Source organism: Anser anser (genome assembly GCF_964211835.1).
Source record: "Anser anser genome assembly, chromosome: 2".
Taxonomy (NCBI): Eukaryota; Metazoa; Chordata; class Aves; order Anseriformes; family Anatidae; genus Anser; species Anser anser.
Genome location: NC_139721.1, coordinates 80806482 through 80832623, shown reverse-complemented (window position 1 = coordinate 80832623; position 26142 = coordinate 80806482). Strand labels below are relative to the sequence as shown.

At 44.7% G+C, this 26142-nt stretch overlaps 2 protein-coding genes across 5 annotated transcripts in view; one reads left to right on the top strand and one right to left on the bottom strand.

The window, feature by feature from the left end:
• The window catches only part of PIGN (phosphatidylinositol glycan anchor biosynthesis class N), a 111587-nt gene extending 97440 nt beyond the window's left edge, over positions 1 to 14147 (bottom strand). The window contains exon 1 of one of the 3 annotated variants that reach the window (XM_083823533.1): positions 14081 to 14147. Coding sequence is in view for 2 of the 3 variants with exons in the window: in XM_083823531.1 (XP_083679657.1) it covers positions 11785 to 11843 (59 nt within the window). In the remaining variant the exon portion in view is untranslated. Of the gene's footprint in view, positions 1 to 611; positions 6382 to 11784; positions 12155 to 14080 lie in introns of those variants that run through there. The other 2 variants (XM_083823531.1, XM_083823532.1) reach the window with 2 other exon arrangements.
• A 141-nt stretch (positions 14148 to 14288) lies between these two features.
• Positions 14289 to 26142, top strand: part of RELCH (RAB11 binding and LisH domain, coiled-coil and HEAT repeat containing) — a 75386-nt gene continuing 63532 nt past the window's right edge. Inside the window, exon 1 of one of the 2 annotated variants that reach the window (XM_083822390.1) lies at positions 14289 to 14915. In XM_083822390.1, coding sequence (XP_083678516.1) covers positions 14429 to 14915 — 487 coding nt within the window. In that variant the 5' untranslated portion in view covers positions 14289 to 14428. The remainder of the gene's footprint in view (positions 14916 to 26142) is intronic. The other variant, XM_083822389.1, reaches the window with a different exon arrangement.

Below are 26142 nucleotides of genomic sequence, written 5' to 3'. Positions count from 1 at the left end.
CAGTTCTGTCTTTACCTCGTTACCTCATTTTACTCAGTCTTATTTTCCAAAGGGCTTTCTCTTCTGATGTAGTTGTGCTGTTTGATAAGAGAATCTGAACTATTCATGCCTAGAAGCCGATGCAACTAAATACCCTCTTAATGAGAGCACATTATTTTAATCAGATACTTGCTGCTGGGTGCTCCCAATACTACAATTCTATAGCTTAACATTTTCTAAGTTCTTCCAATTACAGCATTAGTAATCTAAACTGTTTACAGCACGAAGTATTTCCCTTTGCTTTAAATCTCCCCAGGCCTGAGACGTAGGTTGCAGCAAAAAGAGTGTAATCAACACAATTCAAGTCTAATACCATGTCATCAGAGTACAGTGATCTACAAAATTAAGTCCAAAAAAAGACTTCATTTGCAACCACAGTTCAATTACACTATAGTAGGCCACTCTTCCGGGCACAAGATATCCAATTGCTCATCACCATTAGATGATTTCACTACAGGCAGCTCCCAACCCACCTGCCCTCATCACACCCCTTATAGCTGCTCCTTCTGCCTCTGGCTTAGCTTATATCGCTCCCGTAACGCACAGCCTTGTGCATCACTGCAGTGACTTACCACCACGAGGAGCGTCGTCTCCTCAGGCACACAAATACCTTCCCACACATATGAAGCGCTTGCAAAGCTCCAAAGCAGATGTGTAACCATCTCAAGCAGGATCACAGACGGGTACCCAGCTCCCTGCCCTAACTGCAGTCTTGTTTTTGAACCACTAAGCCCTTGTGAGGTCTTGCAAACGAGCATGTCTGTGGCTAGAGAAGGCTCAAAGAGCATTGGTAAGAAGAGTCAGCAGGAAGCAATTGTAGACAAGCAACAATGACCTTCTGCACCTTTTCGTGCTGATCAAGTTACAGCCGAACTTGGTCGTTGCTACTCTGAAGTGTCTGAAGTTGTTTAGACTGTTTATGAAATACGTTTTCTTCAAACACAAGAAGTATCATGGAACAACATGAATTAGGATTTCCAGTAACTGATTTTCAGCTTGGGTTTCCTTGAGACTTCCCAACAGTCAAAGCACCCGTTCTATCCCACAGGACAAACACCCAAGACCAGGTTTTTTTTGGACCCAGCTTTCCACGGGTCTATTCTCATCTCATTCTCAGCTCTTCTCAACACACACTACCACACTTGGAGCACATCCCCATTTCTTCTCAGCCCTCAATACAACATCTTTGACTACAAAGTGAGGAGAAAGAAAAACAAGCAGGCACAAAGATGACCTCTCTTGTAGAGCTTTGGTTACTGGCAGTTGAATATTTCTGCTTTTCTTATCTTCAAGCGTTTCTGTACATGTCCGCCCCACTCCCATGTATCTTTCTGCTTGAAATCACGTAATTACAGCTATAGAGCTCTTCAAGCAAATGAGACATCTCCGCAGCTCTCCCTTCAGCAGCACACCAGCTCTTGCACTAATTCATCAAAAAGCACGGTTCCAGGTACCCGCCTAAAGGTGACAGATACTTTTAAGCACGGTCATGGCTGAAGAACTACTCTGACCCAACCTCTTCTCTAACACCTAACCAAGGCAGGCAGGCAGGATCTGAGAAAGCAGAGCAATGAGACTACCTGAAGAGGGCTGTGCACATTATTCCTCTCAGAGAGGATGCTCGGGATAAAATTTGGTTCCTGACTGAAAAGAGAGGTAAATACCCCTTTTCACTCCAGGATGCTGAAACAGCAGTTTGCCTAAAAGGTTCAGAAGCATCAATTAAAATGGGCTAATTAATTTTCAGAAAGCTTTTCCTAGAGACTGAAGACTGTCAGAGGGGTCCCATATGCACACTGCCTATAGAAGAAACTGCAACCATCAAATATAAGGACCAGGTTCTGAACCACCCCACGTGCAGAGGAAACAGCAACCAAGGTAAAATATAACATTCAGGGTTACGTTGACTCATGAAATAACCTGTCAGAGGCTTAAATACACATGGAAATGAACATTTACAGATTAATGAAGTAAAGTATACCCTGACAAAGAAATGCCTTTGCTAGAGCTCTCTGAACTTACGTACCACAGTCTAAGACAGACATGGGTGGAAGATTGTTGAATGATGGACTGAAATGGCCACTTTCCACATAAAAACCAGTTTCCATTTTGAGTAAGATCTTGCCTGTCTAAACAATCCACAGCTATGCAGAAACAGGTCTTGGCTGACACTAATTTGTTTCTTGGCTTAATCACTACCAGCTGGGACTTACTATTAAAGGTTGATTTACCATGGATCACTGAATCATGAAAGGCAGACCACCAGGGAAGAAAGCAAAGGTTAAAAGACAAGGGGACTTCCAGAATTTGTAAGTGACCTCCATGGAAAAAGAAGGCCTAATGCTAAGCAGTGTAATTACAAATATAAGCATTTGCAGCACAAACAGGAAAAAAGATGAACGCGTCTCACTTCAAATACAAATGGGTTCCCTGGGGTGATCTCCTCCACTGCGCTCTTGTGCAGGGACCATCAGTGTGGAAAAGTAAAGCTACAAATATATGGTGAAAATGTTTTCTCTTGCAAGATCTGGATGTGACCTTCTGTAATCAGAAGAAGCCTCCGTGTCAGCCTCCTGGTACATCTGGTTTTTTTCTGCCTATGATGGGCTCTAATTTACACTGCTCTCTCCCCTTTTCCAAGATGGCTGGAATCATAACTTGACCTTGTTCTCAAAGACACAATGGAAAGCCTTGGACTGCAAGTCCACAGCCTCCACGCAACCAGTGCAGTAACAACTAGAATGGGGTGACAGCACCACGAAATGTGAAAACGCACAGGTCTTCAGAGCACTGAGCTGAATCATCTGCAACACAGAGATCTCTTCCACGCCCCTTTTCTTCTCCCTCTGTGCTTTTGCATCACCATTTGACAGGATTGTTCAGAAGCCAGTCTCAGCCTGCAGGTTCAATGTGGGAACCAGAGGTGGAACAGGATCTCAGAGGTGCCCTGACACACCTGTCAGCGTAAAGAGGAGCTGCAGATCAAAGCCTCGGTATCAAACGCCTTGGTGCCCAGCAGCTCTCCAGCACGCTCGTCTGGCTGGGAAGAGCAGAGAGCAGCTGTCCCAGTACACTCCAGGCGCTCAGACATCCCTCAAGCCAGTGAAGTCTGCCCTCACGCCCCCCAGGCACAGAGGAGTACAGGTAATGCTTCTCAGGAGCACACGTCTGCTCTAGCAGGAAAAACGCTTTTCTACGTACTGTTCCTCTGCATCCTCAGAGATACAGAAATGGAATCCAGCTTTTATGGGGCACCACACAAAAGAAGAGAGAGACCCTTCCTCTTTTCCCTCCTCCTGTTGTAGGAGTCATCGCAAGCAAATTTCTCTGTAGAGTCTGGTGCTTGATGGTTCAAGGCAACCCCACAAGACATATTAAAAGGACGAAAAAACTAGGAGAAAAAGAAAAGTAGATTGACTATTAAGTTATAAGAAAAAGCAAAAGCCAAAGCCTGTCAAGAGAAGCAAAAAAGAAATGCATTAGACACATAGCCCTTTTAACTTTGGAGGACAAGGAACTGAATCTAAGTTTATTTCTAGTGCAAAAATCTCTGCCCTCGTGTGCTTGGCCACCCAAAAAGTGGATAAACAAACTCTCCCTTGAAGATGTATCTTACATCTTGCTGTCAATAAAACTTAAGTTAAGGATGTGTCAGCATTTTTGGGTCCTCTGATGCTTTCCCAGGCAACCCCCTAGCAAGTGACTCAGTGCACTGCCTCCCACAATCCAAAGATTTAAGCTTTGCCCAAATCCTGATTGCATTACTCTACTCAATTCCATTTAGCTACTGCCTATCACATAGTAAGAGAAAAGATTACAGCTTCTAGCCTTACAGACAATAGAGTGAGAGTCAGGAGCATGTTTCAACCCATTTCTCACTTGTTGTTTCTTACTGTCCATCCAAAGACGCTACTTACAACAATACAGCTCAGGCAGCCAATTCATCTCCTCCACAGACTCAGCCCAAGCAGCAAACAGTGCATCAGGCTCTGATTTATTCTTTTTCTGTATTTTCTCTCCTTCTATCACTACCACCTAAAACTAAATACAGAGCCAATAACGACATTGTCCAACCTCCAATATGTCACAAACTAAACTATGTATTTGTATTTAAACTATTTGGAGCCAACAACAGAGTTTCGGATTCTTAACAGAAAAGTACTAAAGACCCACCAAGCTGTTCACTGCCCATTAAATAGGAGTTGGCCACATGAGCAGAGCAAATAGAAAATTAGCACTGTTCTGGGTTGCCTCGTGGGCTTCAGCAGACTGTGTTCACAGCCTCTCACTTTATTGGATCTTGTACGTGATCAGAGAAAAGACCACATACGTGCACAGGGAGTCTTCAACAAGACGGAGTCAGCAGATGCCTTTCCTAAAGTCTAGGAGATTAAAGACAAGCAGCAAGGATCACCTGGCTGCAGATAATTATTTTTTTCCAGAATAAAGTGATTTGATCACGTGAGAGGTGGTCTTTTTTTCTTTTTTAAGAAAAAGAAAAAACAACACCTGCCACCAGCCGGGGAACCGAGAAGGCCTCCTCTTTCTTTGTACTCACACCTATCAAAACCACCCCAGAAATCCCTCCTTAGAGGCAGGTTCCTCACCAGTGCTCGTGTAAGTGCAGGAACTACAACACCCAGACTGGGACAGTAGCAGGGGAGCAAGACAGCTGCGATAAGCCCCCTGCGCCCCATGGAAGACAAGAAGCAGGCAGCCTGTTCCACATCAGCTCTCCTCTCCAGCTGAGCCGTACCCTGCTAACAAGACATTTTTCGCCTTGCACCACAGCCCAGTACTTCCCCTGCAGCCAGGTCTGGCCGCTGCACAACCCGCATCCACAGCCCCCCCGAAAGGATCAGCTCCCTTAAAGCTGAGCGGGAAAGCTGATATAATTACGGAAATGCTTGTTTCCCTGAAGCAATCCCCATCCAAGCTGTTTTTCCCTGAAGTTATAATCTCTCAGCATTACAGATAAGGCAAAGAAACCCATATTTGTGCTGCAATATAACATAGTTCTTTGTGAGAAATGTAACTTTTCCTTTCCCTGCCTTTTTTTTTTTTCCTAAATATGCAATAAAACAAGCACAAAACACTACATGGAGTATGCCTCACTGGCAGGAATATTTTTTAAGGATAATAAAGTGTCAAGAGAGGGAGCTGTAGTCACATTAATCAGTTCTTTTAGAGGGACCATGCCTCACTAAATACTGCCAAGTCTGTTGGTTAAGATGAAGAAAATCCATTGGAAAGGCATTTTCAATAAGCACCAATGGCCTTGGTAAGTATCTTTTATGGAAAAAAGAAATAGACAGGAATGTCTGCTCTGTTTCTGGCTGACGAATACATTTTTCAACTAAACGGCGTTGTGTATTATGTAATTTAAACTGTCAAATTGGTGACTGTACAATTTGTCCATACATAAAACATGATCCTTCCGTTTAGGGCAGGGGAGCGAAATGGGAGTTTTGCTGTGTGACAGTATTTTTCGTGGTGTGGCAATTATACTCCATCCACGATAGCGCTAGCAGCCCTTACCCTATTCTTTTACTAGTCTAGATTTTTTTAAAGAGTTAAACTTGTCAAGTAATACAATCAAGTGATTCCTGCTGTCAAGGCACACGCCTAGTGACTGCACAAATTTATACAGCAGACTTACCAGCCGGCCTCCCAGTAAGCCTACTTGCATCTTTACACAATACTTAAAACATTGGAAACTCAAAAACCTCATCGTGACTTCACACATACAATGAATGTAAGTGAGATAATGATCAAGTCCCTCTTCCTCCTTTCCCAAATTTCATTTTCTTTCTCTGCTGAGGCATAATATGCTCCGCCAGACAATGAAACTGTAATGACAGTATTTTTACTTGCTCTTGCACTGAAGTGGCTTTTGTAATTTAAACCATCTGTTTATAATTATTTTATGTTCAACATCTTCACTGAGCATTTTATGGATTATAATAACAAATGACATCTGCTTTAAATTTTAAATGTGGTTCAGTAAAGCACATCCAAACCTGAGGCAGAGAGCCCAAGGAATATTTAATTTTCTTTTTAACATCTCTTGATAATCAAAATTGCTTTGCCTGCCTAGAAAAGTCTCCTTTGCGAAAACACTCCAAGGAGAAACCTGACTGTGGCCTACGAGGCAGAATGACTTGAACTTCCCTGCAAATCAGTCACTCCAGTGCCAGCCTACAGAATTCAATCTGAATTACCCTGTGAGCACGGGAACAGTACCCACAAGTCTCCCAGGTACAGAAACATACTCAGGAACAACAATGACAAGATGACGGCGCTGAGAAGGAACAAGGGTGGTTTTCTCACGCTTTGAGGCGTGGAAGAGAACAAGAGCATCAACCTCTGCAAACACTGGTCAGCCAAGTACAGAGAAAGGGAAGGGGAGAAACACAGCATTACTTTTGCTCACCATGCAGGCCATTATAAACGTACAGATCTCGGAAAAAACAAAACTCAAACCCAACAGCTGTGTCTTTTTTTGCTGTGAATCAGCTATTTCATCAGCAACAGCACTTTGGGAGCCTGTCTGTTTTCAGGCAGTATTCACGATTCCTTTCAGGTATTTCTTGAGTTTGGAGTCATACCACCATACTCGATAAGCAAGATTTCTTCGAGCACCACTGTTCTACAGCTTAACATCATATTCCATGGACATTTCATTCATATATTCATCATTTCATAAACATAGACTGTTTAGTTGTTTCTCCTGCCAGAAGTGACTTGCATTATACTGTATAACCTCTATTCTTGCAGAGAAAAGAGATGTTTTGACTTCATTTCTTCATGTCCTGTTTGGAGATCTCGTAGACAGATTTTTCACAAGTTTTGTGGATTATTTTTGGGCAAAGAACCTCCGCCTAGGAGCACCTAACAGAGCCCAGCACACCTGCTTCCAGGACTGCTATGGTGAGTAAAGAAGCAGTACTTACAAGAACACAACCGCACGGAAGACCACTTGCCACAGCAGTCTTGCTGTCTCACTGGAGACCTCCCTGACAATTCAAAGCTGAAAGCCCACGAGATATTTGTAAAGTCATTTTCAATAAACACAGGCAGTGAGACACAGGCACCAGTACAAGCAGCACAGTTCTTCCCTTTATCAGTAAAAGATGGGAGGATCGAACTCTTCGAAGTCACACAGCAAATATTAAGGTAGAGCACACAGGGAAAAGGATGGAAGACGACCTTCAGCTCTATTAAGCTTGCAGTAAGAACCAGCTTGCAATTTTTTTCTGTATATACACAGAGAAAACGTTTAGACAAAGAAAATGGTGTTTAAAGTATGCTCTACAGAAGCTAGTGTAAGACTGAAAAAAGCTGAAACAGCAGGGTTTTGTCTTAAGTCACATTTTCTGATCAGTATCAACTGCTACCAAAAAACAAGAAATATCTTCAATGGAAGAAGCCACTTAGCTACTTCCTGCACGCAGGCTGTCGAATGTCAATTTGCCAATAGTTTCAGGCTGAAGGAAAAAAGGACTGCAAGACAACCTTCTAAGCACAGAGTAACACTTTCAATAATAAAGAAACACGTAAGTCAAATAATCATTTCACAGGTTCCTGCTCTTTCAAAAAAAGTGTTTTAGAAAGGACTCACGAGCTTGTGAGATAAAAGTAGTATTTCAACCAATTCTGCTAGCCAGTAGAATTGCTTTTGATCATAAGGTATAATCAAGTGGCTAGCATAATTGCTACTGTACAACTCTTAACCTACAGAACCTGCACCCACAGCACACCCCATAGAGTGATCCCTGCCTACCACCCGGCTCCCTCATCCCAAACTTGCCTGTTTGGCAGCTCCCGAAGGGAATTTCCCTTTCTGATGCCTTATCTGTCTTTCTCAGGGCTATGCAAGCATTAAGAAGGATCTTGGCTCTGCTCCAACTGTACGTGGGCACCGTTACAGACCAAGACCCTAGCAGGATCCATCTTAGGCTTTCAGTATGTACAGGTTCATCATAAAGAAACTAGCACAAGGGGGGAAAAGTGCTCCAATTTCTTCAATCACCAAATGAAATGATTCAAGAAGCTGAAATAACTAGTTGCAAGGCCCAGAAAAACATTAAAAGGATGGACTGTATGACCTTCAAGGGAATGTTCAACTTCTAAACTAGTAATGCAAGCGTACATAGTATTTGATCACGAATATGTTTATTATTATTATTAATAGGTTTATTGAGAAGTCTTCAAGCAAAGAAGTTGTATTGCCTTCCTTTCACAAGTAGTTATTTTTCATTGACTGATTTCTCTGCTAATAAAACAATGGAGCGATGCAATACTGGTACCTAGAAGATTACAAAGAGCAGACACTATTATTACAGACATCAAATATAGTCTCATGTTAAAAACACACAGACAAGTTCTACCTACATTAGGTACCTGCTCTCAGGGAGGAAACAACCAGCTAGTTTTAAGGTGACAGAAAAAGTCTATTATTCACATCTGTGTAGCACTTATTTACCTGTATCCAACCATCTGTAGGAACTGTCTTGTAATTAAAAACATCTGTTTCCCAAAATAATTAAAACCAGCAAGGGAAATATTTCATCAGGTGTTGCTACACGAATACCTAACTGCTACTGCCATGTCAGAAGAACAAGAGGTCCTCACAGTCACAAATACCACAAGAAAAACCAAGCTAGGACAGCTGCAGAGAGTTGTCCTGTCCTCTGCTCCCATCCACATATTCCCATGCCAAGCCCTCCCTTGGACTGGCACAGCTGCCTGTAAAACTGCATAGTGAGACAGACTGGAGAATTAACTGAAAATAACCTAAAGAAAAAAAAAAAAAGGAAGGAAACTGAAATAACTTTGCTCTAGTACAGTTCCCCATTCTAATTAATAAAATAGACCTCTGTTGGCACCAGATGGGCAGGACTGCATCACCTCCCAGCTGTGCTAACTTAGCACATTCGAAGCACGTCCTCAGATTCTTACTTTGTTTTCCAACTCATATCACATTTATTAACATCATTGCCTTCATCGCATGACCTCCTCCACATTTAAGCTAGCGCTTAAATATCTTCAATCACATTTTCCTCCAATACTCGACTGAACAACAGCAGGCAGAATAAGGAAAACATAGCACATATAGAAACCTCTTTGCAAGTTGGTGGAGTGTGCTTCTGCAGTGACGGGAATAAATAAGACCTTCTCAATTTCAAGCCTTGTTTTCACCTCCAGAAAGCTTCAATAACGGACACGTTAATAAATTCAGGCAGCATAGCCTAGCCTCTCACGTGAGTTTAGTACTTTTAAACCTCTGAATGACTTTACAAAGACCATTTTCATACTCGATTTCCACTGTTTCCTTTCCCACCTAAACTGTCCTTCAACATGGTAAGGCATGCCTTCTTTAACAGCCATCTGTTAACCTCCACAACTTTCTTTCTGCACAGCCCACATTTGCAGACAATACACCCATCTTCCACAGGTTTCCAAACTTGAGTGAATGAAGACCAACGACTCAATTCTCTGATTTGTGGATGTATAAAAGGTCGTATCTCTTATCCCCAAGTTGTGGCTTCAGTGGCATTTCTCTCTATTCATTTTTGCAAAAACATGAAATATATGACACGAAATTTGAACAAAGTTTGATTCCGAAATTTCTAAAATTTTTCTCAGGCCGTAAATGTTTTATTCACCATGCGTCTCACAGCAGGCTCTTCAAACATCCACTGTTCACAGAAATGCTTCAAAACAACACATCTAGAGAGAAAAAAGTGATTGAACTTTTCTCCTCCCAAAGGAAGAAATTATTTCTAACCTCATAGAAAAATTAAGGTTGGAAAAGACCTCCAAGATCACCTGGTGCAACCATCCCCCTACCACCAGTGTCACCCACTAAACCATGTCCCTAAGCACCAAGACCCACCTTTCCTTAAACGCCCCCAGGGACGGTGACTCCACCACCTCCCTGGGTGACCCGTCCCAATGCCTGACTGCGCTTTCTGAGAAGAAATGTCTCCTGATTTCTAACCTGAACCTCCCCTGGCACAACTTGAGGCCATTCCCTCTAGCCCTATCCCTAGTTACCAGTGAGAAGAGGCTGACCCCCAGCTCCCCACACCTTCCTTTCAGGTAGCTGTAGAGAGCAATAAGGTCTCCCCTGAGCCTCCTCTTCTCCAGACCAAACACCCCCAGTTCCCTCAGCCGCTCCTCACAGGACTTGTGTTCCAGGCCCTTCACCAGCTTCGTTGCCCTTCTCTGGACACGCTCTGGGGCCTCGATGTCCTTCCTGTACTGAGGGGCCTAAAGCTGAGCACAGCACTCGAGGTGCAGCCTCACGAGAGCAGAGCACAGGGGGACGATCACCTCCCTGGTCCTGCTGGCTGCACTATTCCTGACACAAGCCAGGATGCCGTCGGCCTTCTCGGCCACCTGGGCACACTGCCGGCTCACGTTCAGGCGAGCATCAACCAGCACCCCCAGATCCTTTTCCTCTGCACAGCTTTCCAGCCACTCTGCCCCAGGCCTGCAGCGCTGCATGGGGTTGTTGTGACCAAAGCGCAGGACCCGGCACTCTGCCATGTTGAACCTCACCCCGCTGGCCTGTGCCCATCGACCCATCCTGTCCAGGTCCCTCTGCAGGGCCTCCCCACGCTCCGGCAGATCGACACTTCCCCCCAGCTTGGTGTCGTCTGCAAACTTACACGTTCTCCTCTTACTTTGTGGGACATTATCGCATTTTTGTAAAGGCTGAAAATATTTCCAAGAGTCCCTTCTCACTTCTGTCTTATTTTTACTTCAGATCCCAACTTCAGATATATTATAAAGTCGGTTTCTATGGGTAAAGCTATACTTAACATACAAAAAATATTTATAAAATAGCTTATATTACATCAGGATTCAACAACCCTACAAAAATCAACACAAGAAGAGCAAAGACCAATGTGTTTCTACTCATTTTCTGCTTCAAGAAGTGCACGTTTAAAAATCCATGAAAAAATATGCATAGGCAGAAAAAATGGGTTTTGTTTTATACACTCCCCCCCCCCCCAAAAAAAACCAAACCAAAACAAAAACAAACAAACAAAAAACACAAGAAAACCCTCTGAAGGCTGTTTGGTTTTTTATCTCCATACAAGCCATCCATATTTTGGATACCCAGCTTGACAGACCTATTTTTGGAACCTCATTTTCTGAGGCATATTAAGGTAAGCTATTCTTCAGACAAACAACTCGCACCCTTTAAAGGCAAAAGAAAATTTTAATTCCAGTAAGAAACAATGCACACCTTTTGGAGGCAGAAAAATAAATGAATTTGTAGATGTCTCCATCAAGTAAACTTATTTAATGCCTTGTTTCCAAAGCTTCAGCATCTTTTTCTGCCTCACACATCCTCCACGGTGATGGATGTTTCTTATGAGGCTTTCTTCTCAAGTCTCTTAAATTAGACTCTTAGAGTACCTATTTGTATACTGCAATAAACTATTTTTAAGCATATTGTTATTGCACAAGGCAGTTTAAACACACTTTTCTTCCTACGTTCTTCAGCTCTGGAATATGTACTTCAGCTGCGTTAACCTTATCCTAGGTGCCAGTAAAGTATTTTGGAGCAACTGAGGGACATCAGTGTAAATATTTCAATTAGTTTAATAAGCCAAAACAAACCTCTTAGGAAGTACTGAAAAAGAGGAATATTTTTGCACTATTTTAGGATAGAAGAGAAAAATTTAGTCCTTATTGTAAAACTACACAGAAGCCAGAAGCATCGCATACCTTAAAAGAAACGGAGACTTGTTTAAACCATCTTTAAACTTCAAATCACTTGTAAACATCGCAGATCACCACTAGAGGCTGCTACAGGACATCAGTAAGGGAAAAAAGGGAAAAAGACCACAAGCAGGTCAACTTTTAGTAAGTTCACACTGAGCATCCTTTAACTCTCCAGAAAGGAAAGCGACAAGATTTCCTTAACGAAATCCACCACACTGATTCCACCAAAGTACCAAGAGAAAACGCTTTTCTTATTTTTATTGTAATCTAAGTAAAAATCCCATTTTCAATATACTGCCGCTTCATTTTATGCTACAACCCATTCACACTCCCCTACTCTTTTCCTATGATATACACAATATGAAATCAGTATATTATTGGAAAAAAAAAGTTTATTAAAGGACAGATTGATTGCATTATAAGGAAAATGTATGTAAACTAAATACGGGAGTACCACTCTTTTATAGCATACTAATAGAACACGAATTAACCAGTTTGCAGTTATGATACTAAGTACTCCTATATCTAGTAAGGCCCAGTAAAATAAGATTATAGGTAGTCTTGATACAGTTTCAATTAATTAGCAGAATGGTCACTTCCAAACACTCAGAAACACGTCTTTGTGCCTCCCTGAAATTTGGCCACTCTTCCATTAGAGATTTCAACCCCAGTTTTGCTTTCAGTAAAGCAACCAACAGAACTCCCAGTGAATCAGCTTGACACTAACAGAACTCCTACGAGCGTAGCAGGAACTGAAAGAGGATGTTTTCAAAGAAACAGAAGAGAAAGTAATGCTGACCCTGTTCAGCATTATTTCCAGTGAGCTGAACTTCCTTCAGTATGAACACATATTGAAGGCAGAGCGTAACAAAAGATGGCCTTGTCAGATGCACAACCCAGGTAACACCTTCACATCATCATTTTAATGAGAATGGTATACTTCCAGATAAAAAGCTTTTTACTACTCTGACTAATTCTCAGTCTTGAGGGACATGAGACAGGCATAAAGTAGAATCAAGACCCCAAAGTTCAGAAAGGCAAATTTTTCATTACTTAGGATACCAGTGCACAGGATCCCTTGGGAAAATGACCCCAGAGATAAAGGAATGAATGGGAGCTCAGAAATATTGAAAGACATTTTTCATAGGGCACAAGAGCTCTCAATCCCAACATGCAAGAAGTCGGGCAGGGGTGGCAGGAGACCAACTTGGCTGAGTCGGGCCATCTTAGCCAAACTGAAACACAAAACCAAAATCACAGGCAGTGGCGGCGGGACACAAATCCGGAGAAGATAACAGGGATAAGGTCTGGGAGGGGATCACGAAAGCAAAGGCACTGCTGGAGCTGAACTTGGCTAAGGGTTTCTTCATTGAATTATTGAGATTTTTCTCACAAGGTACATAGGATGATCAAAAGATTAAAAAAACTGTATCCCATCCTCTGTCCCCCAGACCACCAGGTGGGCAAGGCATTGGCTGGGTGGTTGCATTCAGACAGCTGCTGCGGTCAATGGCTCTATGTCCAAGAGGAGAGCGGTGACAAGTGGTGTCCCTGCTGTGGCGAGGTGGGGGTTGGTCTATTCTCCCACGTGCCTGGTGACAGGACGAGGGGGAATGGGCTAAAGTTGCACCAGGGGAGGTTTAGGTTGGGTATTAGGAAGAACTTCTTTACTGAAAAGGTTGTTAGGCATTGGAATGGGCTGCCCAGGGAAGTGGTTGAGTCACCGTCCTTGGAGGTCTTTAAAAGACGTTTAGATGTAGAGCTTAGTGATATGGTTTAGTGAAGGACTTGTTAGTGTTAGGTCAGACGTTGGACTAGGTGATCCTGGAGGTCTCTTCCAACCTAGATGATTCTGTGATTGACGGGTCTGTACCAGGACACGTGCAGAACAAGCCCCAGCACAGGACGGACAGGGAGCTGTTGGAGCGAGCCCAGAGGAGGGCCGTGGGGATGCCCAGAGGGCTGCCGCCCCTCTCCTATGGGGACAGGCTGAGGAAGCTGGGGTTGTTCAGCCTGGAGAAGAGAGGGCTCTGGGGAGACCTTACAGCAGCCTTCCAGTACCTAAAGGGGGCCCAGGAGAGCTGGGGAGGGACTCCATGAGCCGTGAGGACGGAGCTCCGCACCCTGACGGCGGCCAGAGCCGAGCCGAGCCGAGCCGAGCCCAGCCCTGACCCCCCCCCCTCCCCTCCCCTCCCCTCCCCTCCCCTCCCCTCCCCTCCCCTCCCCTCCCCTCCCCTCCCCTCCCACGTCCCCCGGCCCCGCTCCCCGCAGCGCGCACTGCGCAGGCGCCACAACTCACTCGCCTCCCGCCGCGCGCCCGGCCGCGATCCCCTTCCGCTTCCGCGGCCCCCGCTGCCAATAAGCCCCGCCCATCCCCCTCAAACCACGCCCCCAGCCCCGCCCACGCCCCCACCGGCGGCGGGGACGGGGCCGTCGGGCGGGCAGCGCTCGCGAGAGCGGCGAGCCGGAAGAGGCCGCGGGGCGGGCTGCGGAGCGCAGTGGGCGGCGGGCGGGCGGGCGCGCGGGAGGGCCTCGCCTCGCGTCGCCGGCGGCAGCGCCCGCAGCAGCCGGGGCGGGTCCGTCTCCGGTCCCGTCCCCGCCGAGGCGGCTCCGCGCGGGCCCCGCCGCGGTCTCGTCGCGCCGCAAGATGGCGGCGGCGGCGGGCGGGGGCGGCGGCGGCGGCAGCGTGAACCCCTTCCTCAGCGACTCGGAGGAGGACGAGCCCGGCGGCGGGCGGCCCGGCGGCGGCGGCAGCAGCAGCAGCACGGAGCCGGGCGGGCCGGCCGAGCCGCGGCGGGAGGAGCCGGGCAGCCCCGAGGAGCCGGCGGGCCCGCGGGCGGCGGGGGCGCCGGGCGATGGCGGCGGGGCCGGGGCCGGGGCGGCGGGGGAGCCGCCGCGGGTGTCGATGGACGCGATGGCGGCGCAGCTGCTGCGGGACCAGTTCCTGCTGACGGCGCTGGAGCTGCACACGGAGCTGCTGGAGAGCGGCCGCGAGCTGCCCCGCCTGCGGGATTTCTTCTCCAACCCCGGCAACTTCGAGAGGCAGAGCGGCACGCCGCCCGGCGCCGGGGGAGGCCTGGCCGGCAGCGTGCTGGGGGCGGCCGGCGGCAGGGAGCCCGGCCCCGGGCAGCTCAGTAAGTGCCGGGGGGACGGGGCGGGCGGCCGGGCTGCCCCCGTCCTGCTCGCGGGTCCCGGGGAGCCTCGGCCTGACGGCGGAGGCCGGGCACGGGGCAGGAGCTGAGGAGGCGCCTGAGATGGGTGCTGGGCTGCCCTGGGCCTCGTGTGCCCTCCCGAGTACCTCCCCTCAAGAAGGAACGCGTGTGTTGCATGGCAAAAGGGCTGTCAAAACCCCCGACCCATCCCTTTAAAGTCTCACGGGATGGCTGAGGTTGGAAGGGATCTCCGGAGACCGCCTGATCTGGCTGCCTGCTCGGGCAGGGTCACCCAGAGCACGTTGCGCAGGGTCACGTAACAGCTGTCAGAAACGGGCTGTCAGGAGCCCGCGCGGTGTTCCTGTCAGCGCGGTGCTTAGGCGCCCAAGGGTGGGCCTCAGTTCCGCGGGTACTGCCTGGTCGCACACCACTAGCGCAGTGTTTCCGATAACCAGTGCTGCCAGGCTTTCCAGGCGCTTGCAGTCTTGGGCTCTCCGTTTCGGGGATCACCACTTGGGATGGGGGGAAGTATACTGGACTAGTGTACCTACTGGAAGCGGTGAGGGTGTTTCAAAAGGTGTGGCATAGCTGGCCTTAAAAGCTTTTAGGTTTTAGTAGTAGAGCAGATGGCTTAGAATAGAATTACTTGTGTGATTTAACGATACTGCTGTTGAGAACAGTAGAGTTTTAAAAACCTGGTAGCTAATGGAAGTGGCACTGAGAGAGAGAAGTTGCCCAGCCACCTGACTTTTGAGGTCCTAATGAACTCCTGGCCAGAGCTGAAATGAACGCTGTTCTTTTCAGCAGACTGTTGAAAGGGTTATCTATACGTATATTCCAAGATACCTAGTGGCGTTCTGCACGTAGTCCTATACTTCCGTTTACTTTACAATAAAGTTTCTAATGTTGCAAAGACCTGCAGTCAGACTTAAAAATTGGAAAGAACTGGTGGTATCTGGATGACTTGGATTGTAGGAGGCACATAGGCTTTCAGCTTTTATCGTTTTTTTCAATGTATTTTAAAAACTGGATGGAATTTTTCTTCAATTCCTGCCGTGTTGTTTATATGCTGCTTGTCTTGTTTACAAATGCTTAGAATTTCATACTTGGCTTTGTCCTACTGAGAGCTTCAGTGTGGTTGCTTTCATGATAAGATTGGTGAACGTTGGAAGAAGCTCATGCTTCAAGGCCATGGGCCAGCAAAAACTTCTGTTTCCTTAAAAGCAGCTTTCTCGGGGCTTCCAGGCAATTCATCCAACTGACTAAACATTCTCCTTTCTATGTGAACATGATATGCTGTTTCCAGTTGTTGATGATGTACATACTCCAGTAGGATTAGGAGAACAGCAGCCTGTGTAAGTGGTGTTATACACCCCAGAAATTGGGGCATTCTACAGCAATGTACGTTTATGTGAGAACATCTTTATGGTTGTTGTGCTGACCTGCAGAATGCATGGCAGCAGGATGCAACTATTAAACAAGGGGGGAAGGAGGTGAGGAGAGGAGAGGGGCTAAAATGTATTTTTGGAGCAGTGTAACAATACTGAGGCATGGTAAAAATAGATATGGTAGACCTTAGGTTAAAAGTTACATAGAAGTGTCTTGAAATCCAGTGTCTATAACAGAAGTTGTGTGCTTTTTTTGTCTCAAAAGCATTTCAAAAGACAATTAACATTGACTGACGTTGACAGGTGTCAGATCCAGAACAATGAGAAAAATGTATTTTTGCGTAGCTCAAGTAGATTTTCGAACTTTTTTTGTCATCAGATTTGTTGAGATGTGGAGATCTAGTGCAGAGCTGGTGATTTGCGTCGGTGCTGTTCAGCCTGAGCCTGGTTAATGTTAACGAGAACTGAGAAGGACTCATATCTCTGAATTTAAGCCAATATCCAAATGTTAAAATTGATTGCAGAAGATTGATGGGCTGAAAATTGTAAGGTCCTTGCAGGAATTCTTTTCATTTTCTTCTTCAGCAGCTGGTATTGTATTTGATCAGATAAATAAACCACAGGTCTAATCCAGCAGTGAGTGCGTGTTTTCCTAAGTTAGCTGTGAAGTTAAGCTGTTGAGAGGTGGTCTGTTATTCCTGCAATCGTGCAGACTTGCAGAGAATTCATATGTGGGTATTCCAGCTACCTGCTCTCACGTTAATATGCCAAAATGAGTTTGAGCATAAAACTGCAGTTTTCTTCGTAGAAACTATTGATGTAGAAGGTAGTAGAATTTGGTATGATTGACATTTCAAGGTCACTTGAATTTTGTGCCTCAGTGGGAAAAAAAACAAAACACGTGTGTTCAGCGTAAAGAAAAAGTTGTGTTGATGCCTAAAGTCAGAGTTCATTCTCAGCATAGGCCCTGCACCTGCTATCCCCTACTCCCAAGTTAGGTGACTCTGGTTGTATGCTGAGGTTTTCCGTAGTCTGAGTGGATGTGGAAAAGGTGACTGGCACTGAATGTGAAGCATGTCTGGAATGCTGCCTGAGGATTTCCACTGAGCTATGGGCAGCTTTGCACTGTATATGCATTCATATGCACAATGGGAGAATTTCACTGCAACTGTTCATCAGCAGCTCTTGGTGTTTTAGGCAAGCTAAAATATGGTTATATGGTTATGTATATATGGTGCTAACCACATATATATATATAATATATGCAGTCTTGGGCTTTTTTCCCTTTTCTCTTTATGGACTACTACAAAGAGGTTTTAGTGAAGTATCCTAGCAGCTAAAGAACTAGCATCATGTGGCCAACTAGTGACTTAGAAGCTGTTTCATCTCTGAACCGTGCTTCAGAGCGCTTGGTTACAAAGCAGTTGATAGTCAGATGACTAGGATCTCCTGTATTTTTGGAAAAAAACACGCCTCCATTTTGCAGCAGCAATATGTCACAGCTGCAAACAGAGAGAAAGCTGTACCGTAATGAAAAACGGGGAAAGGTGTATGGTGTCTAACACTTTTGTTTGTGGAATTTTAAAAAAATTGACATTGTGAAGGAGTCAGCGCTGCTCCTTTAGTCGCAAAGCACTTGCGTGCAGTCATCCTTCATATCCTGCATCTCTGCTTAGGTCTTCCCAAACTTACATGTTTGCTTCTTCCATTGGATTCGATAGCAGTGGTGACCAACCTGCTAGACCATTTTGCTACCACTCTTCTAATGCTAGTCATATGAGTGGTGTAGTTTGGAAGTCCTTGCTTCACACGGTATTCCAGATCTCTGAGGAGGCTTTGGTTAGCACCTACGTTTTAGAAGTAAAATTACAGTCCCTTCCCCATCACCGTTGTATCATATAAATTGAGACAATTAAAGATTAGAAATAATCCAGTGGCTCAAATGTCTCATCTTTGTTGCCCGGCCTCAAATGTTGTGCCAAGAAGTCCTTTAAGTTGACAGCCATAATTCAGGCTTGAGCATAGCAGGTGATGAAGACTTGCGTTTCTTATGTGTTTGGTATGGTGCCCTGTGAGTATTACGCTTGGTGAATGCTGTTTCCTGAAGGGATGCAGCTTACACTGTTAGAGTTAGCTTTAGTCTCAAAATCTGCCTTCTATTTTCTTCTTTATAAAGGAGAAATATTTTAAAAATTTGAAATGGCTTTAAAGAAAATCATAAAGGGGTTAAACTTGTCTGCTGCATTTGTATTTTTCAGGGGATTATTTTTTTTCTGGATATTTCAAAAGTAAAATTGTTTGTAATTTTCCAGGGGGTTGATTCCAGTTACATTAAGTTAATCTGTGAGTACAAATATAGAGAGAGTTGATCCTGCTACTGTGCAGTAAACTGCAGGGTTTTCTTGCAGTTTGGGATTTGTGTGTGTGTTTCAGATACAGTGAAGTATCTCTGTTTTTGCTTACAGCCTTTGGAATTCAGCTAGGTCCTACTGGAAGAAGGGCGCAGGAAGAGCACATTGATGATGCTATCACAAGAAGGTGGAGGCTTCATCACAGCTCTGAATCCTGAGCTACAGGCACAGTGATGCTGTGACTCTGTACGTGCCCTTGTCATGATCTGTGTTTCATCAGATTTTTGCTTTAAATGAATGTATTTCAGAAGAGTACTACATCAAAAGGGCTCCCACAGCTTTAATGACAATCTAAATAGGATTGGAAATTACGAAGATGATGTAATATCTGTTGTTCTAATGACTAGGGTTCTGCCTTGTATTGTTTTGCTTTCGTTATCAGCTTAAAACTTTCACTGGTTTCTTTATGAATGGTGATCTGACGGCTTGTGGGTGAGACAGTGGGTTTAATACCTGTTTTAGGAAAGGTCCTCCTCTTGTGAAGGAAAGGATTGAAGGGTGTAGGTGAAGAGGGTGTCAAGACCGCTGTTACGGACAAGCGGGAGACGCTGAATGTTGTCTCTTCAAAAGGACAGAAAATACCTGTATGTAATGCTGAAGGAAAGAGGAACTGAATTTTTGATAGCTGCAGCCAAGGAGTGAATTGTTTAATCTTTGGCTGATACCTGTATTGGAGTGCTCTGGGGTGTCTTGGTGGATCTGAAGATGGGTTCGTGCCCGTAATGGTGCAGTGACACAAAGAAGTGATGCGACCAGGCAGCACGAGGTACGTCCGGCAGAGATGGGCGAAGCAGGGCAGGCTGATATCCCCCAGGAGGAGGCAGGCACAGCTCAGGTTGTCACTGGGTAACAAGGGTTCCTATGGCCACACCAGGCGTTACCTTGCAGTAACTTATTTGTGCGCCCTTCAACTCTTAGGATGTTTGCGGGTACCCTCTGGGGAATCTAGCTGCACGAGCCCTGGCTTTCTCTTCTGTTCCTATGCCAGAGCTGCTGCTGGTTTTCCGTGCTGGGGAAAGCAGAAGTGAACCTGTGTGTAGGCACTGTAGCTAGTGCAGTCACGGGAGAGTTGAGCCGTGCCTGGTGTGAAAGTTTCATCACAATGAGCAGACTGGGTGCTGGAGCAGCACACATTCCCTTCGATCAGTTCTGCTGGTGGGGAAGGGAGAGGTGGTTGTGTGGAGAGGAGGGGGAGAGCAAGGGCATCAGCGGGAGCATTGCGTTTGAGAGCCAGCGGTTGGCAGCTTCTCAAGCTTCCCTGTGTGTAATTTCAATTCTCTGCAAAGTGTATGGAGTTTCCTGAAGCTTTTCTTCCTCTGAGAATTGTCGTTTTCGACAGAAGATGCAACTTGTAAATTCTGTTCTGCCGAGAGCACGCTTGCTGGAAATTTACACAAGATTCATTGCCTGATATTAAAAGAACTGTCTAGTATTTGCAGGCAAGCCATGATGAATTAGGTACTGATATCCAAGTGTGTTGGAAGCTGACTTGCGTGCAAAGTCCATCCTGATTAATTTAAAGTTTCTAACAACTGTATTCTATAAACTCAGAATTAATGAAAATATGGAAAACGGAAGTTTCAGGGAGTTCTCATACTTTCAAACCAAATTAAGATTTCTAACAAATTCTGAGTTAAATCATTCTTACATTTGGAACTGTTTAAAATCACAGAATCGTCTAGGTTGGAAGAGACCTCCAAGATCACCGAGTCCAACCTCTGTCCTAACACTAACAAGTCCTCCACTAAACCATATCACTAAGCTCTACATCTAAATGTCTTTTAAAGACCTCCCGGGATGGCGACTCAACCACTTCCCTGGGCAGCCCATTCCAATGCCTAACGACCCTTTCGGTAAAGAAGTTCCTCCTAATATCCAACCTAAACCTCCCCTGGCGCAACTTTAGCCCATTCCCCCTCGTCCTGTCACCAGGCACGTGGGAGAACAGACCAACCCCCACCTCGCTACAGCCTCCTTTAAGGTACCTGTAGAGAGCAATGAGGTCTCCCCTGAGCCTCCTCTTCTCCAGGCTGAACAACCCCAGCTCCCTCAGCCGCTCCTCGTAAGACTTGTTCTCCAGACCCCTCACCAGCTTCGTTGCCCTTCTCTGGACTCGCTCGAGCACGTCCATGTCCTTCCTGTAGCGAGGGGCCCAAAACTGAACACAGTACTCGAGGTGCGGCCTCACCAGAGCCGAGTACAGGGGGACAATCACCTCCCTAGACCTGCTGGCCACACTGCTTCTTATGCAGGCCAGGATGCTGTTGGCCTTCTTGGCCACCTGAGCGCACTGCTGGCTCATATTCAGCTGACTCTCAACCAATACTCCCAGGTCCTTCTCTGCCAGGCAGCTTTCCAGCCACTCATCTCCCAGCCTGTAGCGCTGCTTGGGGTTGTTGCGCCCCAGATGCAGGACCCGGCACTTGGCCTTGTTGAACTTCATGCAGTTGGCTTCAGCCTGTTGGTCCAGCCTATCCAGATCCTCCTGCAGAGCCTTCCTGCCCTCGAGCAGATCGACACACGCACCTAACTTGGTGTCATGTGCAAGTACAGCATCAGAAGTATCTTTCCTATCAGCACATGGAGATATGTCTTAAAACCTGATTTTGTTGCGTGTTCTGCATTACAACTATTCACGTTAAATGTATGACTTGTCATTGATTTTCTAGTATATTGTAAAGGTGTAGGCTTGATAAAACTGCATTTGATACCTCTTGGGCAAAGGCTGAAAATTGTAGGTAAGCTTGTAGGCTTTGGATTTTTAGTTACAATACAGATGACTAAGACATGGTATAAAGTGTATGTTGAGTTTGTTGGACAAGAAGGGTTTTTTTAGAGGTGTTGTTTTTGTTGTTGATTTTAAATGGACCAAGCTGAAAAAGCCTTTGGGAAATACCGAACTCTTTCCCCTCTGTGCACCACAGGGGACGGGCAATTTAATTCCTCCCTTCCTGCAGTACAACTCTGCACGGTGGTGATGTAACTTTGCTTTTGAATTGAAGGAAATACTATTACATAAAAACTCACAGGAAAAAAAAAATATTTATATGACAAGTACTTTTTCATGTTGGTTTGATGTTGGTGGGGCAGGGTAAAAATGAGCAAATACTCGTTTGACAGGCGACTCTCAAATACCTTCAAGAAGGGAGGGAGGTTCCACAACCTTGCTGGGCAACCTCTGACACTGCTCAGTAAAAAAAAAAAAAAAAAGTGTTTCCTGGTGTTCAGATGGCACCTCCTGTGTTCCAGTTTGTGCACTTTGCCTCTTGTCCTGTCCCCAGACACCACTGAGTAAAGTCCCTCGTCTTTGCGCCCTCCCTCCAGGTGTTGGTACACATGGATGAGATCCCACCTTAAGGCTCTTCTTCTCCAGGCTGAACAGTCCCAGCTCTCTTGGCCTTTCCTTGTGGGAGAGACACTTCAGTCTCTAGTTTCTCGGTTTTAGTTTTTTAATATTTTTTTAAATTCTGTATAAAATCAGTTTAGACGTGTTAAAACTTAATTGGAAAATTTACTACTATCCTGAGATAAGTGTAAAAATCAGGGAAAGGAGAATATGCTGGAGGTGAAATAATGTGAAAACTGAGTGAAGACGGTGCTTGAGAATTAAGGTGGGTGTCATCTGTGCATGTTAAGTAGTTCCTCGTCAAAGTCAGCCACTTAAGGACTGGATTGATGCAAGATAATTTTGCCTGGCATCAGAGAATATCACTAAAAGCTGGTTACTGCAGAGAAAGGAAAAATCCTTGTATTGCAAGCTGATTTGTATGCGTTGGGAAAGGCAGAGCTGCAACACAGAGCATATGGAGCTAACTTGATTCTGTTGATGCTTTCCTAATTTCTGCTGAAGCTGGGATCAGGGGCTGGAAGTTGTGCCCCAGCACCATGCTTCTCCCTTAGCTCTTCTCTTTTGGGAAGCTCTGGCAGCTGGAGCCTTGGCGTTTTCCCCAAGGTAAATTGCCCCTGGGGTCTTTGTGTTCGCTGCAGCAACACTCAGTGGCTTTTAGCAGGGCCAACTGAGTTCTTTCGGGCTCAAGTATCATGGGTGCTGCCTGCGTCTGTCTGCGCTGTAAGCAGATGTACCAGAGCACTATGTTTGCTGCTGGGAGGCTCTCTGCGAGGTCAGCCCGGGTGTGCCTGGATCTGTATCTTAACCCCAGTCAGTGGCTCGTGAGCGTGCTATTTCTCTGCTAGGCTGCGGGATCGATCTTGTGCTTGTGTGGCTTCCTGCACGGGAGCTTCTGCTCGTGCCTTTCCGTAAGAGAAAGCATTATCTTTTTATTGCAATCTATATAGCAAAGCATTTGTTATACATAACTGGTGATTTGTTTTTTTCTGCTGTTCGTGGCCAGCAAGCATAGATAAGCGTTCTCCAAGTAGTTTTAGGGCTTTAACCCTCATGCTTCCCAGGAGTTTTCGTAGCATGAAGTAGGTGAATGTATTGATCATCTGTTTTCACACTGGTTTGGATTTCCTGTCATGGGCTAGCATGATCTGATCATCTTGAACACCTGTTAAAATTCTAGGTGACTTGTAAGTGGATTGCTCTGGTGGCTCAAAGTTAATTTTATTCTAGGAGCTGTACTTAATTTAGTTTCCCTTTTAATTTGATGGTGCTCTGAGAACTTCTTTCGAGCACGTAGCAATTTTGAAAATTCATCAAAGAAAGAACATCTGGGCGAGGGCGAAAGAGACGCTCATCGACTGGGTGTGTACAATTTAGTGCCTGATGCAATAGATGGCTTAAAGGCTCCTAGTTCCCTATCAGAGTTAGCATAGCAATGTGGAGCGTGTTGATCTGCTATGTTCACTGTGAAATTTCAAATTGATTTAAAAACTTGACCACTAAGTCTGTTCCTTCCTGATAGGTTTCATGCTAGATCACGTATCTGCTGCCGTGGATCTAGTTTGCGCTGCTGGCTGATGCAGCAGTGGGAAGCTGGGAAGAAGCTGAAACATGTCAGAACTTCTAAATGCAGCAGCCAGTTAAGACTTCTCAAAGTGATATTGCTCCACTGTCGTCTTGTCAAGTCTGGCAAGGTTTAGAGTAAAGAAAGCCACTACATGGGGAATTAAATTGTTCAATTCATATGTATTGCACAAGATACTACGCAAAATACCTATTTCAGTTGCTACATAATGTGGCTACAAATATAAGCTGTAAATTGATAATCGCTTTTCAAAGTGTTAATGATGTCAGATTCTTCAGTGTAGAGAGATCTCCATTCAAGCTGTTTGCGTTTTTATCTTGTTCCACATCTGTGAGTGTACCCCTCTTGCCGGTTGGTTTATTCATGTACACATATTTGCATTTTGGTACTAATTTGGAGCTAAAACTTCCTCTTTTACCACTTGCACGTGCTTATTCTTTCTCCCACGTGGTGTCCATGCCCAGTTTCCTCAGTTCCTGCTGTTTCTGCCTGTGATGTTGTGCAAGACGGCCGAAGATGTGAGTAATTCAAGGACATGTTTCTATAGACCAGTGCTCTAGAAGAGAGCAAGCAAGCTGTTGTGTGACAGAAAGGGCTAGTTTAGGCTAGGTCTTGAACATTTAAGGTAGGTGTAATACCTAGTCTGCCGACTTCTGTACCACCAACAGAATGAGATCTAAAATACATATTCTGACACTAGTATTTCCTTAGGCCTGAACATAAGCAATTCTTCTATTTTTCCTGTAGCACAGAAGAAAAAGAAAAAAAGTGGCAGACCTGAGTAGTTTCTAAGGAAACTTGTCAGTTGGGTTCTGTTACCAGTCTGCTGGTTTGCCTATATCTTCTTGGGAACCTGAAAATTATGTTGGGTGTCCTAAATATAAAGATGAGCTGTACTCTGTAAGATGTTGTACTGTTGGCTTCTTCAGATGGATATGGAGTGTTTTTTGCAGTGTCTTTGACTTACAGACACCTTCAAAAAAATCAGCTTTGTTTTCCTTATGACCTTAGCTTCCTTGGGATAGAAAATTTGACTGTACTTTAATGTGTAGATTAGGAGGAGGAAGAGCTTCATAACAGGAGAAACTTATGTATATTTTCTAAAGTTGCATGCAATCACACCCTTACGTATCCTAAAGCTTGCCTTGATAGTAGTCCATGGGTTGTAGGTTGAAAAGCGCTGCAGTAGTCAACATGTGTAGCTTTATCATTTCTTATGGATCTGAGAGTATCTTGTAATCAGAATTTTTTTCTTGGATTCTCTCAAATATAATTGTAATTACATGGTTTCCTGACATTTATAATTCCCAACTACTTTCATTATACTGCAGCTAATAAAATTTGGAGTCTAATTTACTGTTATATGTAGCATAACAGTAAATTATATAGCATGTCTGTTGGTTGAATTATGTTTTTTTAATTCATAAGAAAAATAAACCTTAGCAATTCCCTGTTTCTTTATCTGTTTTCTACAGAACAAATTTTCTATCTTCAGTTCAAGAATGAAGAGTAACTTGTACCTCTCCGCAGTTTTAGATATAACCTGGAAATCTAATGTTAAGGAGGCCTCGTTAAGGTTGAAATCCTATGTAATTAAAATTTAATTTAGTGAAGAGTGCGTGTTGTCAAATAAATTACTTCTGGTAGATCAAGTTGCTTGTGCAATACTTCTAACACCAATGTCAGAGCATTTTGACCTTCTCTGAAGTGTTTCAAAAAAAAAGTCCATGCTTTTGGAAGGTGAGCTTCTGGAACTCTGCAAGCTCGAATACTCAAAATTCTCTGTAAATACTTTCTGATATCTGATAGCATGAACAACATTCCATAATGTTTTTTTTCCAGGTCTGTGATGTGTTTCCAGGCCACCTTCCTGCCTTAGTAAGGCTACGATAAATGACAAGTGGAACTGTATTAAACATGTAGGTTTATTGTCTTCCAGGAGTGTTTTCTTTGTTTTCCATTTCTGTTTCCTTTTCTGGTGAAATGTAGTGTTTTTTTCCTTCTCCAAAGAATGATGTGTGAGGATGGGCTTCTGAAGAGTCTAGATGATGGTTTCATAATAGCATGATAGGCGTAAGTTTTAAGCTAGATTAATGAACTTTGAACTTTTACTGTCTTGAAAACATTTGCATCTTCCTGTCATGTATATGGGCTGTCTTCTTACAGCTGTATCTTCTTGCATAAGATGCACATGAAGCCTGGCTTAAAATGGAAAAGATTTGGTCCTAGTGTATCAAATATCTAGTGAAAAGCTACCTTTGGTCTTCATGGTGAAGAATTCTCTTTGCATTGCCTCTTGCTTTGTATGGATGCTCATCTGAACCAAACTGCCAGCAGCCATTTACTACCCCCATCAGTTTAAAGCATGGTAGCAGTTTTGCTACAGAAATTTTTCAGTACAAGTGAACGCTTATGCTTGCAAAAGACGAATCCTCTTTGAATTTCTAATGGTATTACCTTTATTACTTCTTGAATTTCA